Source organism: Tiliqua scincoides, chromosome 5, assembly GCF_035046505.1.
Source record: "Tiliqua scincoides isolate rTilSci1 chromosome 5, rTilSci1.hap2, whole genome shotgun sequence".
NCBI classification, from domain to species: Eukaryota; Metazoa; Chordata; class Lepidosauria; order Squamata; family Scincidae; genus Tiliqua; species Tiliqua scincoides.
This window is the reverse complement of record NC_089825.1, coordinates 140,912,908-140,928,685: the sequence shown is the minus strand read 5'-3', so window position 1 is coordinate 140,928,685 and position 15,778 is coordinate 140,912,908. Positions and strand designations below refer to the sequence as shown.

The 15,778-nt window shown below is 46.5% G+C and overlaps 1 protein-coding gene across 1 annotated transcript; it reads right to left on the bottom strand.

Moving 5' to 3' along the window:
- Positions 1 to 3,802: 3,802 nt before the first annotated feature.
- Positions 3,803 to 12,182, bottom strand: LOC136653948 (olfactory receptor 4Q3-like). The gene is made up of 2 exons (XM_066630813.1): positions 11,909 to 12,182; positions 3,803 to 4,755 (listed from the first exon to the last, which is right to left on the bottom strand). The coding sequence occupies exons 1-2, from the start codon at positions 12,180 to 12,182 to the stop codon at positions 3,803 to 3,805; spliced, it is 1,227 nt and encodes a 408-aa protein (XP_066486910.1).
- Positions 12,183 to 15,778: the final 3,596 nt, after the last annotated feature.

Genomic DNA, 15,778 nt, shown 5'->3' with positions numbered 1-15,778 from the left:
TTCTGCAGAGGGGTCAGTCCCAGAGGTGTCCTTTGGGTAAAGGAACATTTGTTCCTTTACCCAGGGGTAAGCTTCCAAGACTGAGATGAGTGTACTCAGACCTGCGCCAGCTATATAGCCACCACAACTTTAAATCAACCTGTGAAGGAAGGTTGAACGTGGGAAGGGAGCTAGGATTCGGTGGGTGCCGCTGACACCAAACCCAACCCTTTCAGGGGCCAGATCTGCCCTCCTCCTCACTCCATCACCACTTCGTTCTGCTCTACTCTACTTCCTGCCCCATCCTGCCAGCTGATGTGGGTCTGCAAGACTCCTGCACCCTGCCAGCACATGCGGGGCTGTTCTGGCCTCTCTGGGGGTGGGCCGGAAGTGTGCGCTTCCTCATGCTTCCAGAAGGCCATTTACGATGGCCATAAAGCAAAATTTGCAGCCAGAATGCTCATTTCGGTGCTTGGGGTGGGGGGAATATGTCTTGCATTTTTAAAGAGACAGTGTACATTTTCAGGATGTTGGGGATTTTCAATGCACTTTGAGTATATGCTATTTTAGTTTACGCTCTGCACTCTGGAGCATAACCTGAGCATGGAAGGAGGGGCAACTGTTCAACCAAAGACCAAAGACATGCTACTGAGTGTTCAAGGGCAATGGTAGTTGTTATATAGTGGGTCCATGTGAGTAAAGGAAGGCATAGAGATAACAGCTCAGTATGTTTATTCCATCTTCAGAACAGAACCTGGCAATGAATAACAAGGCAAACACCCCTGGCTTTTATAGACTTTAGCTCCACCCAGACTTCCCATGATTGGTGCAGTTGAAACCTTAACTTGAGGGCCAATCAGATGGTAGGATTTTGATCCATTACCAGATTGGCCTGCCATAAGTCTGGGACAATCAGTTATGCAGGATTTCGATCCTGCATAACTTACATACATAACATTAGGTCAAAGCTACTGGGAGTAAATTCACCTGGAAGTCATATCACATGGGTTGTATTGGGGAATATTGTATTAGGAGGAGGAATGGAATTTTTGGTGCCTTTATAGAGTCAGCTATTGGAAGCATTCTGAGATGAGTAAGATCATCCAAGATCTTCTAGCACCAGAGAGTTGGCATCAAGGCAGAGCACCAGCCCTTCTTGGATGACACATCAGCAGGTGCAAGGAGCTGCCACCACAGCCACTGCTCTCTCTCTCTCTCTCTCTCTCTCTCTCCCCACCACTTTCTGGACTTGGAATGACAAAGCAAACTGAGCGGAAGAGAAATGGAGGAGAGGAGAGGACTACAATGTCTCCCTGGAGTTATTCTAGTCCAGCACTCTCCTCCCCTACCTATCTCTCAATCCATTCACATGAAATTCCTGCATCAGGCTTCACATGGATGTTTAGACAATGGTTTGCCACCTGTGTGTGGCTGAAGGGTCAGACATCTGCTGACCTACAGGTGAGTCAGGCTGAGGAGCACCACTTCTTCCTTAACACAACCTGCCCAGGGAGGATGGAGCCTCTGTGCTGCTTCCTCTCTTTCCAAGCATTCATGATTTATCAATGAGAGATCAGGCTCCTCCAATGTGAAGCCTGCCAACACTTGGCATTAAAGAAGCTCCTCACAGACAGTGCTTCCCAGACAAGTCTGGGTTCTTCTCTCAGTGCATGTCTTTCTACTCCCACATTTGGGGGTCCAACTGATGGTTGCTTGCAAGGCAGCCCTCAAACCCAGTAGCACAGCCAGAGGGGGGAATGGTAAGTACTGCAGGCGCCACAATATGCCATGGGAAGTGGCCCCTCCCACTCACCCTGAGAGCCTTTCCAAGCAATGAACACAATGCATAGCTGCTTGCCGAAGCAGACTGTGTCTCCTGCATGTTGCCATTCCTGCCCAGAATGTCTCCAAGGCTACACTATGTTGAGCCAGCCTTGACTGCCTGCCTTTTTATGTGTTGGAGCTCCTTCCGCTGCAAGTCCTCATGCAGTGGCTGATATTTTTCCATAAATGCAACGTAGCTATGGGGCAACTGTCACACGCACAACAATGGGGCAGCTCCCTTGGTCTCCCTTCATTTGTTTCCATGTGAGACCCTTGATTAATTTTAATACTGCATTGGCCTTTATCATAGGGGAATGTTCAGTGGCAACTGTATCTCTCATGGGCAGGCATGAGAACTCGAGGAAGGTGACTCGAGTCTGAGTCGCAAAAATACATGTACACTTGAGTCAGGCACGTCAATGACTCTGGCATTGACTCATGTGAGGCCACTGACACATGCAGACTCAAGTCTGTCTGTATCTGGGTGCGCTTGCTTATTTTTTTGAAGTGTGACAGGTTGAAGTGTGAAGCCCTACAGGTAGACCACAGCTGCGATACAAGAACATCTGCAAGAGGGATCTGAAGGCCTTAGGAGTGAACCTCAACAGGTGGGAAACCCTGGCCTCTGAGCGGCCCACTTGGAGGCAGGCTGTGCAGCATGGACTTTCCCAGTTTGAAGAGACACTTGGCCAACAGACTGAGGCAAAGTGGCAAAGAAGGAAGGCCCATAGCCAGGGAGACAGACCAGGGACAGACTGCACTTGCTCCCAGTGCGGAAGGGATTGTCACTCCCAAATCGGCCTTTTCAGCCACACTAGACACTGTACCAGAACCACCATTCAGAGCGCGATACCAGAGTCTTTCAAGACTGAAGGTTGCCAACTTGAAAGACCTTATGGGGCCATCATTCAGAATGGGTGCACAGCAGAGAAGTTCTAGTCAGGAGGTAGGGAAGGGTGAATGCATTGAGCAGTAGGCTGGGGGAGGTGGGAGCAGGCTGCCTTGTCCATCTCTGAAGGAACCAATGTCACTGAATGAAGGTTTTTTCCCTGGGTGAGTGAGGGGAGAAGATGGGGTGAGGGGAGGCAGTTCCTAGCCATCTAGGAAAAACTGATGGTATGGCTCTAGCAGGCTCATTGAATGACCGGCCACAATGAGACTACCTCTAAGTAGAGCTGCAAATCAGCTCCATTTTTTTCCCCCACAGTTGACTTTTTTATGAAAAAGATTCAGAACTTGAGTCTTTTAGAGTCCTCAAAGCACTTTGGGCAACTTGGAAAATTCACCCATTAGGACTATCTTTTAATGGTGCATTCCAGTTCTGCTGTCATAAATGGCTGTACAGCAGGACACAAAGCAGTTGACGGTGCAGAAACAAAGGAATAAATTGTCCCTTTCCCAAAAGGGCTTACAATCTCACAAGAAGCAGTAGAAACACCAGAAAGCAGCCATTAGAAGAGACACAGTGCTCAGGAGAATAGGGACAGTTGCTCCCCCCCATTTAAGAGATGCTCCAGTTTAAAAGGTACCTCTTTACCCAGCTATTGTGGAGCTAATCCCTAATGATCTCTGTTTTTAGGATCCCGATACATGGTTGTATAGTCTGTATCCCATGCTTCCTTGACTTGGAACAGTGTGAGGACACATAGGGCAGGAGTCATCACTTCTCCAGTGGCAACATGCGCTACGCATGAGACACAAAATCCATCTGCACATTAGTTCGCATGCTACAATTAACAAATACATTGCTAGTATCAGTAACTTCTCTTAGTGATGGATCACAAGAGAAGCTGTAGTGTTGCATTCACAAACACCATCTATTCTGATGCTATCACATTCAAAAGCAAAGTCTGCAACCTGGGCACTCCCAGGAATAATGCTACATATATGGAGATTGAAGATGCTCTGAGAAAGCAGGTTGTTGAAAGCCCTCTAGCAGTTACTTTTAGGGCTCATATACACAAGAACATATTTGGCAGGGAAAGGAAGCTCTAAACTTCTACTCCTGTTGAGGCAGCAAGAGATGCTTACCTTTGTTTTTCAACTTCCCCATGGCTCCCTTCACCTCCTTGTTCCTCAGAGTATAGATGAGAGGATTGAGTGAAGGTGTGACCACCATGTAGAATACAGCGGCCATCTTGTCCACCTGGTTTCCAGAGGCAGGCTTAAAATACACAAAACCAATGGGCCCATAGTAGAGGCCAACCACCATCAGGTGAGAGCCACAGGTGGACAGAGCCTTAGTACCGCCCTTCCCAAAACGGCCACAAAGGGTGGCCAGGATGATGACATAAGAAAGTAGCAACGACAGAAAACTGGGTAAAGTGACCAAGCTGTCACTGATCAACATGAGTATTTCAACAATATAAGTTTCCGAACATGACAGCTTCATTACCTGTGGGATGTCGCAGAAAAAATTATCAAGCACATTCGGACCACAATATGGTAGTTGGGCCAACACCACTGCCTGAAAAATGCCATGGATGAAGCCTCCTGTCCAGCAAAATATGATAAGACGAAAGCAACATTGTCGGTTCATGATGGTTGCATACCTCAGGGGGTGGCAGATGGCCACATAACGATCAAAGGCCATGACCGAGAGGAGGAACATTTCTGCACCACCAAAGAAGTGGAAGGTCATTATTTGAGCCATGCAACCTACAAAAGAAATGGTTCCACCATTGTTCACTAGGTCGGTTGCTAGTTTGGGGGCTGCTACAGAGCCCAAAGAGATGTCAAGGAGGGACAGATTGGCCAGGAAGAAATACATGGGGGACTGAAAGAGCTTGGGCTCAGACCGCACAGTCGCTATGATTAGCAAATTTCCCACAAGGACAGTTGTGTAGCAGGTCGTGACCAGGGTTAAAAGGAAGAGCTGGGCAGTGCGGGAGCCAGAGAAGTCCAGGAAGACAAACTCTGTCACAGTAGACCCATTCATCTTGATGGTTGGTCCTAGTGGGAGAAACAAACAGGACCTTGTTAATCCTTCAAATCCTGCCCATCAGGCAGCCTAATACTGGCCTGCCCTACATCTAAGGTGGGTTTGGGGCCCAAAGCAGTGCAGCATGGGAAACAGGAATCACTTCCCCTTTTCTTTGCTAAAGCAACAGCAACCCCCATGGGGCAACTTGGATCTCTGCCACCCCAGGACATGGTACAGATCAGAGCAACCCAAAGCTACTCTGGGCTTCCCAGGAAAGGAGATAGGATTTGATCTAAGTGCCAGATCCTGGCCCCACCGCTCCTTACCCAACACCCGCTCTCCCCAAAACACCTTCCTCCCACCCTCCCCACACCCCCTTCAGACCCTTATGCTGGCCTAGCTCAGCCAGCATGAGCTTACCATCCAAGCAGGTCTTAGACCTTCCTACTCTCCCAGTGGAGCAAAAGTGCTTTTCAGCACTTTCCCCACAATGGCAGGCTACAGCAAAGGAGTTGACCCATGACCATATTAGGGTTGAGCCCTCACAGACTTTGCATGCAGAAGTTCCCTAGTTCCAACGTACCCTTGCTCTGCAAAAAGACCTCAAAAAGACTCCAGATGGAGACATAATGAAAAGACCTCAAATAGCAGGGCTGTTGAGGCTTACCAGGACATTGTGATGCAGTAGCCAGAACATTGTGAAGAGTTTTATCTGCCTTCTGGGGGAGGGGGGTGTCAGGGTCCCCCAGGCGGGACAAAGCATACCCCCAGGTAGCTACCCCACTGCCACCAGCCCAGGATCACTAGAGGGATTTCCTGGGCTGAGCCCCCTTCCTTATAATATAAGCTCTTGAGTGGGTCCTCTTTAGCCTCTCTCTTACTCTCTAGGGCTGTCCCAAGCTGAGGGGCTTGTGAGTTTCTCTGTCCTACTTGGGCTGGTCTGTTTGTTTATCCGATGCTTTTTCTTTCTTATGGTTTCTGCTCTTGTTGAAATAGGTGCTATTTTCTTCTGGTCCTTAGCTAGAGTCAGTTTTCCTGTGTGTGGGACTGCTTTAATCCCTCAGAGCTTCCTCAGGCAGGGAGGTGACTGGGGGCGCAATCCTAACCCCTTATGTTGGTGCTTTCCAGCACTAGCATAGCGGTGCCAGTGGAGCGTGTGCTGCATCCTGCAGTTGGGGGTCACTCACAGAGGCCTCCTCAAAGTAAGGAAATGTTTGTTCCCTTACCTCAGAGCCGCATCTTGGAGGAAGGGGGGAAATGGATGAAACCAGGGGTTTTTTCCTAATAGAACGCACCGGAACGGCATTCCGGCACCTTTTTTTGCAGTTCCCTGCAGCGCCGCACTTCCCCTCCTCCTCCACTATTTAGCTCCTGCGGGCTCCTGGCGCATGTTTGGGTTTCTGCTCCTGCAGCCAATTGCAGGGATAGTTGCGCAGCTGCAGGCTGGGGCGAAAGCGCACTGGAGCGAGGAGGCAGCAGCAGAGCATCTCTCTGCGCCAGGTAGGAGTCAGAAAAGGGGCCCGTGCACCAGCGGCTTCCACGGAACGGTGTGGGGACCTCTACAAGGAAGTCTGGAGGGGGCAGCCAGAGGCTGCAGCCTTGGGCTGCTGAGGCGGAAGGGCTCAGCTGGGGGACTTGCTCCCGGGTAATGGAGACTGGGCAGAAGCCCCTCAGCCTGGAGGGGATGGAATGGGAGCTCTGGTTTGTGGTGGGAAGAGGGGAAGATGTGCCCCCCCACCTCAGGTGGGTGGCAAGCCTGGCTCCCCCTTTGCAGGATGCATGTGACTGGAGTGGAGAGGGGCTTTGGGGTGCCAGAGTGCCTCTTTTCTGGGGATGCAACGCACGGGCATGGGGGCTTATGGCACAAGCCTAAGCAGGTCTACTCAGAAGTAAGTCCTATTTTGTTCAGTGGGGCTTACTCTCAGGAAAGCGTGGTTCGGATTGCAGCCTTACAGCCCAATGCTATCTACGCTTTCCTGGGAGTAAGCCCCTTTGACTCTAGTGGGACTTACTTCTGAGTAGACATGCTTAGGATTGGGCTGTTACAGTCATGGGGAGCGAGGGCTGCTTGGAGACCCCGCTGTAAGCTGTCTTTGATGTCACTGTGGTTGCAAAAATCATGACAATTGTGTGCAGCCTTATATATGTGTGTTTCTGAGTTTCATGTTGCTGCTTTCAGGCTAATGGGCAAGCAAGCAGTCAGAGGACATTTAGGAAGACCTGATGTAGGAGCTACAATCCAGGGTTTTCCCAGTTTGAAACTCACTTTTACCATGGCCTCACTAGGTGGCCCTGAGCAAGCTGTTCCCATTCAGCCACAGCTGCAATATGTGGATAGTAATACTGTGTTTGCTTACCTGTCAGGGTTGTTAAATTATTTCGACAAAATTCTTTTGTGTTTCTTTTTCCCCCTTGTGTGCTTATATTATGCATTCATTGTTATCTGATCACATTTTTCTTTTTCTTTTTTTTGCACAGATCATCTTTCAATGTCTTGAGCCAATAGAGGGTGTGTGACCACATGATTTTTGATCCATAACTTGTTTATTAATCAATTTATTAACCCATCTTTTGTGCCCCTCTCCCCTGTGTGCCATTTGATTTGGGTTCAAACAAATCTGTAGAGTGATTCTATGTAATCATTTTTAATATTTTGCCTTCATCAATTGTTTTAACCAATATTTATTAAATGTTTTAAAAGTTTTAATTAAATTTTTTGGTTGTTACATATTTGCAAATACATGCAACAAGCCTTGATATAATCCTTGGTGTGCGCTCCCAAGGTGGTCCATCTCTTTTTGTTCTTCTCTCTTGAAGATCTCCCCTCATTTTCTAGCTCTTAAGTAGTTGGGGAATGGGGATTTAAAGAGAGGGAAATGAAATGAATACATAATTCATTTGAAAAGAATAAAGAAGTACCTTGCAAAAACCATGTTCATCTTTATTATTATTATTATTATTAACAGTATTTATATACCACTTTTCAACAAAAAGTTCACAAAGCGGTTTACAGAGAAAAATCAAATAACTAGGGGGAAACATCGAGAATCTTTAGGGGGAAGCACATAAAAAATATGTAAACAGAATTTATAAGTGGTGTTTTCTAGCTGATATTATTAGTATTAAATTACGGGTTATTAAAAAGTAAATAATTTTTACTTTTTATAAGTACACTATAAGTAACTATATGTCATAAGTAACTATAAGAAGTGAATACTTCTTATAAAACCATGTAGTGGTGGTGGTGGTGGGGGTGTAAAAATACAGAGTGACATATCATATATGAATAGTGGTGAGTGTGACTAGGATTTGCTTTCTTTTATTGTGGTTACAAGATTGTGTTTTAGGACACTTGCTATAATCTAGAATGGTCTTTGGTGTTAAAGTTAAATTGTTAAACTGAAAGGTGCATTTTTAAAGTTCGCCTGGGGGCGCCAACACCCTAACACCCTAAAAGTAACTCTGTATGTGTTAATCACGTGTTGTCTAGTTGTATCTTATTACTTATTTCTCCAATAAAAAATGGTTTAAAAATAAATAAATAAATAAATAAAAGATTAACAAGTTGTGAGTTCCTGCACCTTTTTTTTTTTTTTTTTTTTTTTTTTTTTTTTTTTTACCAAGAAAGCACTGGATGAAACGATATCACATGTACCACTGGTCTGATGAACAGGCAATTTCATAAATTCCACAAAGATTTCCACCCAATGTTTCCTCAAAGGCACAGCTATGCAGTCAAGCCTCTCCAAGCCGAGCTCCATGCAGTGCAGAGTTCAGCCACCTCTGTTCCTTTAAAATAAGCTCATAAGTATCTCATTTACTCTTAAGCCCCCACACATAGTGTCCCTGGAATTCAATTTATACTTCACAATTTAAAGCACAGACTCATGACAGTTAATGAAAGCCTAGTTAAAACAGGATAGTTATTATTATTATTATTATTATTATAGTTGCAAAATTAGAAGTACTGACAGCTAGAGAAAAGCACAGTCTTGAAAAAATACACAGCTCATTATTAAAATGTTCCTCTAGGTATGAACTGGTCAAAGCTTTTATGGTTAATTGAGCATAAGAGATTGGCCCTAATACTTCTCTAAACATTTGGAAAAATGTATAAAAAAACATAGATTTTCCCTAAAGGTGAATTTGCAACAAAAGCTCTCTGTGGTAGTATGGGATGGTACACTATTCAGTAATTAGAAATACAATTAATAACTGCTATCCATGGTATGTTGGATGTGAAAAAACTCTCCAGGGAGATGGTTGTCATATATGCTGGAGTTATACTGTGGCATAGAGATATTAGAATAAAAAGCAAAAATAAGTTAGGTTATGATATTACGTTAAAAGCCTCTTTCATTTTTATTAACATAGAACAATGGTTCCCAAGCTTTTTCAAATGACAGTCCATTGGGATCCACCTAGTTTATGTGACTTAAAAAACATCTAGAAAGAAATAATATTTTTATTGACAAGTATTAATAATCAACAGAATAATAAGCAGAAAAAAAGATGCTCAAACACTTATCTCCCTATATTTACATAGGTTTTCAAACTGCAGGAGCTGAGGACTTTGCAGGGCACTTAGCAGCGATCTGATTTTTGAATCGCCTCAGAGCTTTTTAGTTATCTGATCTTTCCATCACTTGTGTTTTCACTGGACAGTCTACTCTGCGACCCACCCAAAATTGGGTCTTGAGCCACCAGTGGGTCCCGAACCATAGTTTGGGAACCCCTGAAGAGTGGCATTGGAAGGAGAAAATATTTTGCATACAGGCAGACATATTTTGCATTCATATTAACTGCATACATATTTTCAAATATCTGAATGTCCCATGCCAAAGTCTGGAAATTCCTGCTATCAACAGGTGGATTGTGGGATTATCTGGCAATGTCAAAACTAACAGCTTTAGCATAAGTAAGAGAGAAGCAACAAAGCGGAATGTCACATTTGAATGATGAATATGTATTTTGCACTTGTCACTATATGCTGCATGCCTTGGTCAATGTTGCCATGAGAAATTGATCTTGCATCCAGTCAGTTGCCATGGAGTTTGGCTGTTCACAGTCCATCATTTTAATTATTTTACTGATTTCAATCACTATATTGGCTTTATTCATTTACAGTATTTTTATTCTGCCTTTCTCCCTGAAGGGATCTAAAGTGGTTTAGGTTGTTTGTTTGTTTGTTTTTTTTGTTATATTAAAAGTCACTTGGAGGGTTACAAATGCAATAAATGCGTTTAAATGGAATGAATGATCACTAAAACAATAACAGCTGTGACTCATTGCCCAAATTATACATGTGTATGAATTGAGACCTTAAAACAACCAGTACCTGCAAAAAGAGGCACAACCAAAGATATAAAAGGAACAGATTCAAGAGTCCATAATGTCACAGAAATAAATGGTAGATAGACTCACGCTTGTGGCGATTCACACTCAAAGGGGATCTGGGGTTAGTACGTTTCATCTCAGCGATCAAGACTTCATTGCATGACTATCCTGCATCCTCCAATCCTTCTGATCCTTGAAGAAGGCTCAGAAGGGATGGCGAAAAGAGATGCACAAAGTCCAGGTGAGCAGAAGGAGATGGACAGTGGTTGTAGGTTGTCGGTGGGGTAGTCGAGGATGATGCTCTTGTGCAAATGAGAGAACTTGGAACTCAAAAGAAAATAAAATTCTTCTTGTAACTAGGCAAATGGAGAAGTGGAGTGAGAGAACTCCTTCCTCCGCCCTCCCAGTATCTTGTTGTTCATCTAGACATGAAGAGGACACAGCCCTTCAGCCTTCCCTTGATATAATCCTCCCTCAGTCTGTGAACTAAAAGTTGAAGACCTGTGCAATTTTCCTGACATTAATGAAGATGCCGGCATCCTGGACAGTGCCAACTGCTGTTCACTCCCAAAGGGGTTAATTACAAAGGAAAAATATTTGAAGTTCTTGGAAACAACCTAACTTCTGTGCGCCAGTTTTTCCAAGTATTTCTCCCCCTTGGAAAAAGAGTCTACAGTGGCAGAAATTGAGCCAATATCCATCCAATACCAGTGAGGCAAACATGGTTCCCTTCCTCATTTATCCTCACAACAACCCTATAAAGTAGATTTGGCTGAGAGTCAGCAACTGGCTCAAAATTCCCCCAATGGCGCCATTATGTACCTCAAGTTTAAGTCCAGTATGGCTCATCCTATCCAGGCCTTCCACCGATGGAACTCTCAGAAGTCCTAGGCCTCTGGCACTGCAGCCACAATGACAGCACATGTGCTATGTTCACCAGTACAAAGAGCTGCCAGTCCTGGGTGTGCACCAATGGAGCGTGCAGCCCCCAATGGCACCAGTAAGTCAACGGGGGTGGATGAGGTCAAGGTCCAGGGCTGACTGGGGACATTTCGAGGTTGGGTTGGGGTGAATATCAGGGACAGCTATGTTGCAAATATCACTTGCCCCTGTTTTTGACCTTGAGATCCCCCTTGGTTCAACTTGGATTTGCGCCAGCAAAAGGGCTGGTGCGGATCCATGTAGGCCTATTGGGGACCATGACATTGTGCAGTAGGTGTTGGAATCCATAAGCAGGTCCACCTTCATGACTCTGAAGGGCAGAGTACTGTCAGGTCACTTGAGACCAGCTACCTGTCCCTCTTTGTAGTCCTTGAGGGAGGCATGGCTCCTTGGTTATATTTTCTACCTGCCCTTTTGCCACACACTGTCTTCCTCTTCAGACCAGCCAACCAGACAGCCATGTGGGATGTACATCAGGGAACATGCCATCCTCCACATTTGCACACAAAAGGGAAAGCTTTTACGTTCCCTTATTCTGAGTTATTATTATTACAAATCCTTGTATATATTGATCATCAAAAGAGACATTCACAATGTGGTTTTCACTGAATGAATGATTTCCTGTCCCAGAAGGGCTCACAACCAGTGGTGGGATTCAGCAGGTTCTCACCTACTCTATAGAACCCCTACCTAATCCAGCTGTTGGTTCTAAGAACCGTTTGCTGGCCAGGGAGCTCGCACCTTGAAATGTCAGGGCTAACCCTCCCGGGGGCAGCAGCCGTGCGGAGCCAACCCGTCCCGGGGGAAAGGGGGTCGCTCCCAGCGGGTGCTGAGGCTGCTGGGGCTGAAGGGGCGAGCCGGACGATGCCAACTGGAGTCTTCCGCGACGCAGCTGCCGCTCACCAGCCCTTGCGAGCTCGCTTTCACAGCTCCTGCGAAAGGGGTGTGCCTGCAGATGCAACCTGCTGACGAGGGTGAGAGAAGCAGCCCAGCTGCCCGCCCCGCGCCTCCCCTCCCCGGCCGAGCTGGCCGACTGGCGAGTAGACTGCTCCTGCGCCTGGAGGCTCCTTGGGCTCAGCTCTCCAGGTGGGTTGGGGGTGCCGGCGGGACGAAGAGGAGGGTGCCAGAGCAGCTCCTGCCCAAAGAGCCCCCACCCCCCCCAGGGCGAGGCCCCCATGCAGCACGTCCATGGACATACAATGGAACTTACCTCTGGGTAGGCACTGAGCACAAGCCTAAGCAGGTCTACTCAGAAGTAACTCCTATTTTGTTCAATGGGGCTTACTCTCAGGAAAGTGTGGTTAGGATTGCAGCCCACTGTCAATCAGAAGGCGAAGGAAGGAAGCATCTCATCCTTGTCTCTGAGTTTGCCACACTTTCCTGGGAGTAAGCCCCATTGAATACAGTGGGACTTACCTCTGAGTAGACACTGTCAATCAGAAGGCGAAGAAGGAAGCATCTCATCCTCTGTCTCATCCGCATCCGCTGCGATCCTATCCACACTTTCCTGGGAGTAAGCCCCTTTGGCTATAATGACTTACTCCTGCATAGACATGCATAGGATTGTGCTCAAAGGCTACACTCCTAGCCACACTTTCCTGCGAGTAAGCCCCTTTGGCTATAATGAGACTCTATAATGAGTAGACATGCATAGGCTTGGGCTCTCATGCTGCAGTAAGCTCTGTTGACTATAATGGGACTTACTTCTGAGTAGACAGGCATAGGGATTGTGCCCTTGCTTCCTACAAGCACAGGACTGCACCATGGGGTTGGTTTTCATCCTTGGGGTTTGGGAATGCAGTTTTGTGCCTGGGATCTTTTCATTGCAATACAATGTGTTGTTACACAACGATTGTATAATACACTATCATACACATAGAGGCGATGCTCCCACAGCTGAAATTCCTCAGGTTACAGAAAGGCAGGAATGTGGCACAAAATATTACTTCATTAAGGGCACAATCCTATGCAGGTCTTCTCAGAAGTAAGTCCTATTGTGTTCAATGGGTCTTACTCCCAGGAAAGTGTGGATAGGATTGCAGTCTTTGAGCAGAATCCTATGCATATCTACTCAGAAGTAAATCTCATTATAGCCATTGGGGCTTATTCCAAGGAAAGTGGAAGTAGGATTGCAGCCTTCGGGCACAATCCTATGCATGTCTACTCAGAAGTAAGTCCTATTGTGCTCAGTGAGGCTTTCTTCTAGCACCTGTGCAGTCACAATGCAGCCCTGAGGTAAGGGAACAAATGTTCCCTGCCCCCCACCACAGGATGCAGTGCATGCGCTATTGGTACAGCTGCACTGGCACTGGAAAAAAGGATTGGGTCCTAAGTCCTCTTAACTGTAACTTTCCAGCACCAAGTCCTGGAGGTCTCCTTGTGACAAGGGAATGTTTGTTCCCTTACCTCGGGACTGCAATGTGACTGCATTGGCTCTGGAAAGTTGGATAGCCCTTAGGCTGCAATCCTACTCACACCTGGGAAGCAAGCCCAATTGACTATATAATGTGATTTACTCCTGTGTAGGCTTGCATAGGATTGGGCTGCTATTCCCAGGTAAGTGTGCCGAGGATGGTACAGTTAGCATTGCTCCTTCTCTAGCAGAAAAGTTCCTTTAGGTTATTCCGCTCCCCCCCCCCCCCCATGGCAGGCTGACTAGAAATTGAAGATTTTTTGAACGAGTTTGAAAATTGGGTTTAGGTCTTATCACCTAATGAAGAATAACTGGAGAAGCACTGGGAAGAACTTGTGATCAGGGTGAACCTCAAAACCTGCAAGGCTTGTTACATGTGCTGTTAATTTTCATTTTTAGGCTGGGTTGTGGGTGCTTGGGCACCTACACAGCTGCAACACTTTCAAAGGACTGCGGTGGGGAGGTTCTGCCTCCCCACCCACTGCAGGCCCCTGCTTTGCACTCCCTGGTCTGTAGCAGCCCTCAAACTTGTGGGAGAATCGCCACTAGAGTAGACCAAAGTGATGGGTATCTGCTGTTGCCTGTTGGAAAGCAACCTAGAAGAACGGTCCCCTCAGACTTGTTTGCTCATTAGTGAAACTATCCTTCAAGGTTGTCATTCTCTCTCAAACCCTGAAAGTCAACAACTCCCCTTGAACTTGTTGGGCTTCTGAGTAGACGTGCATTGGATTGCAGAGTTGGAAGTTGGAGGGGGAAGCTTTAGAGTTCACTGGAATTCTTTTTGGGGCTGGGTGGTAAAAGCAATAGAGCAGCATTTCTCAACCAGTAGTACTCATACCACCAGTGGTACTTGAGGTGGTGCCCAGTGGTACTCATGGCAGGACCCGACCCCCCCCCCCAAGACCTCCACTGCCTGGCAGTGAGACCAGTAATATGATGCAACAAACAGTGGTAGGAGGCTCAGTTCTGCTTTTCTTGCACTCAAAAAAGCCCTCCCATCTACCCTGGGAGCCCAATCCTATGCATATCTACTCAGAAGTAAGTTCCATTATAGTCAATAGGACTTACTACCAGGAAAAAGTGGATAGGATTGAAGCCTGAGCCTCTTACCGTGGTTTGTTGCATCATGTCTGGCCTTAGTATGGAAATAACTGGTGATAAAGTCATTCCAGTTACTTCCAGTTGTACTTCCCAAAGGTGGGCTATGCAAAATGGTACAGTGGGCGAGAGGCAGATGCTGAGGAATGCTGTAATAGAACAAAAAAGAAGGGGTGATGTAAAGATGTTACTATGTTGTTGTTGCTTTTGGTTGATGATGAGGTGTCAGACTATGTGCTCAGTGCACTTTTGCTGACCACTAAAAGTGGTTTTGTTCACCACTAAAAGTGAACCAGATCCTTGAGAGGATTGACTGCACTGGTAAAAATCACCACTGAGAAGGAAGGTGGCCCAGCTCAAAGCCCGGTGCAGCAAGTTGGTTTGTGCAGATGTGAAGGTGCTATGCTGCTGTGGTGTCTCCAGAGGTTGGTAACTTGGAGCCCTGGCAGTTCCCACCTCCTCTTCTTGGTGCCTTCCTGATTTCATTATACAACTGCCTTGAGAATTCAAGAAAAAGTGTCCATTTGAAGTGTGCATTTCAGCCGCATGTTTATCCTCCTTGGAAACTAGTGGCCAGAGGCCTGTAAGTATGACTATAGAGGACAGAATTGCAGCCTTGCAATTTGGATTTATTATATTGGCAACCTTCAGTCTCGAAAGACTATGGTATCGCGCTCTGAAAGGTGGTTCTGGCACAGCGTCTAGTGTGGCTGAAAAGGCCAATCCGGGAGTGACAATCCCTTCCACACCAGGAGCAAGTGCAGTCTGTCCCTGGTCTATCTCCCTGGCTATGGGCCTTCCTTCTTTGCCTCTTAGCCTCAGACTGTTGGCCAAGTGTCTCTTCAAACTGGGAAAGGCCATGCTGCACAGCCTGCCTCCAAGCAGGCCGCTCAGAGGCCAGGGTTTCCCACCTGTTGAGGTCCATTTCTAAGGCCTTCAGATCCCTCTTGCAGATGTCCTTGTATCGCAGCTGTGGTCTACCTGTAGGGCACTTTCCTTGCACGAGTTCTCCATAGAGGAGATCCTTTGGGATCCGCCCATCATCCATTCTCATGACATGACCAAGCCAATGCAGGCATCTCTGTTTCAGCAGTGCATACATGCTAGGGATTCCAGCACATTCCAGGACTGTGTTGTTAGGAACTTTGTCCTGCCAGGTGATGCCGAGAATTTGGATTTAGACATTGGGTTAAAGTTACAGTGCAATCCTATGACTCAGAAGTAAGTCCCATTATGTTCAATGGGACTTACTCCCAGGAAAG

Excerpts from the sequence above, each read along its gene's own strand:
- LOC136653948 (XM_066630813.1), bottom strand. The coding sequence starts at position 12,182 with ATGGGGGCCTCGCCCTGGGGGGGGTGGGGGCTCTTTGGGCAGGAGCTG. Across the intron at positions 4,756-11,908 it reads AAGCGAGCTCGCAAGGGCTG|GACCAACCATCAAGATGAAT; the intron begins GTGAGCGGCAGC and ends TTCTCCCACTAG.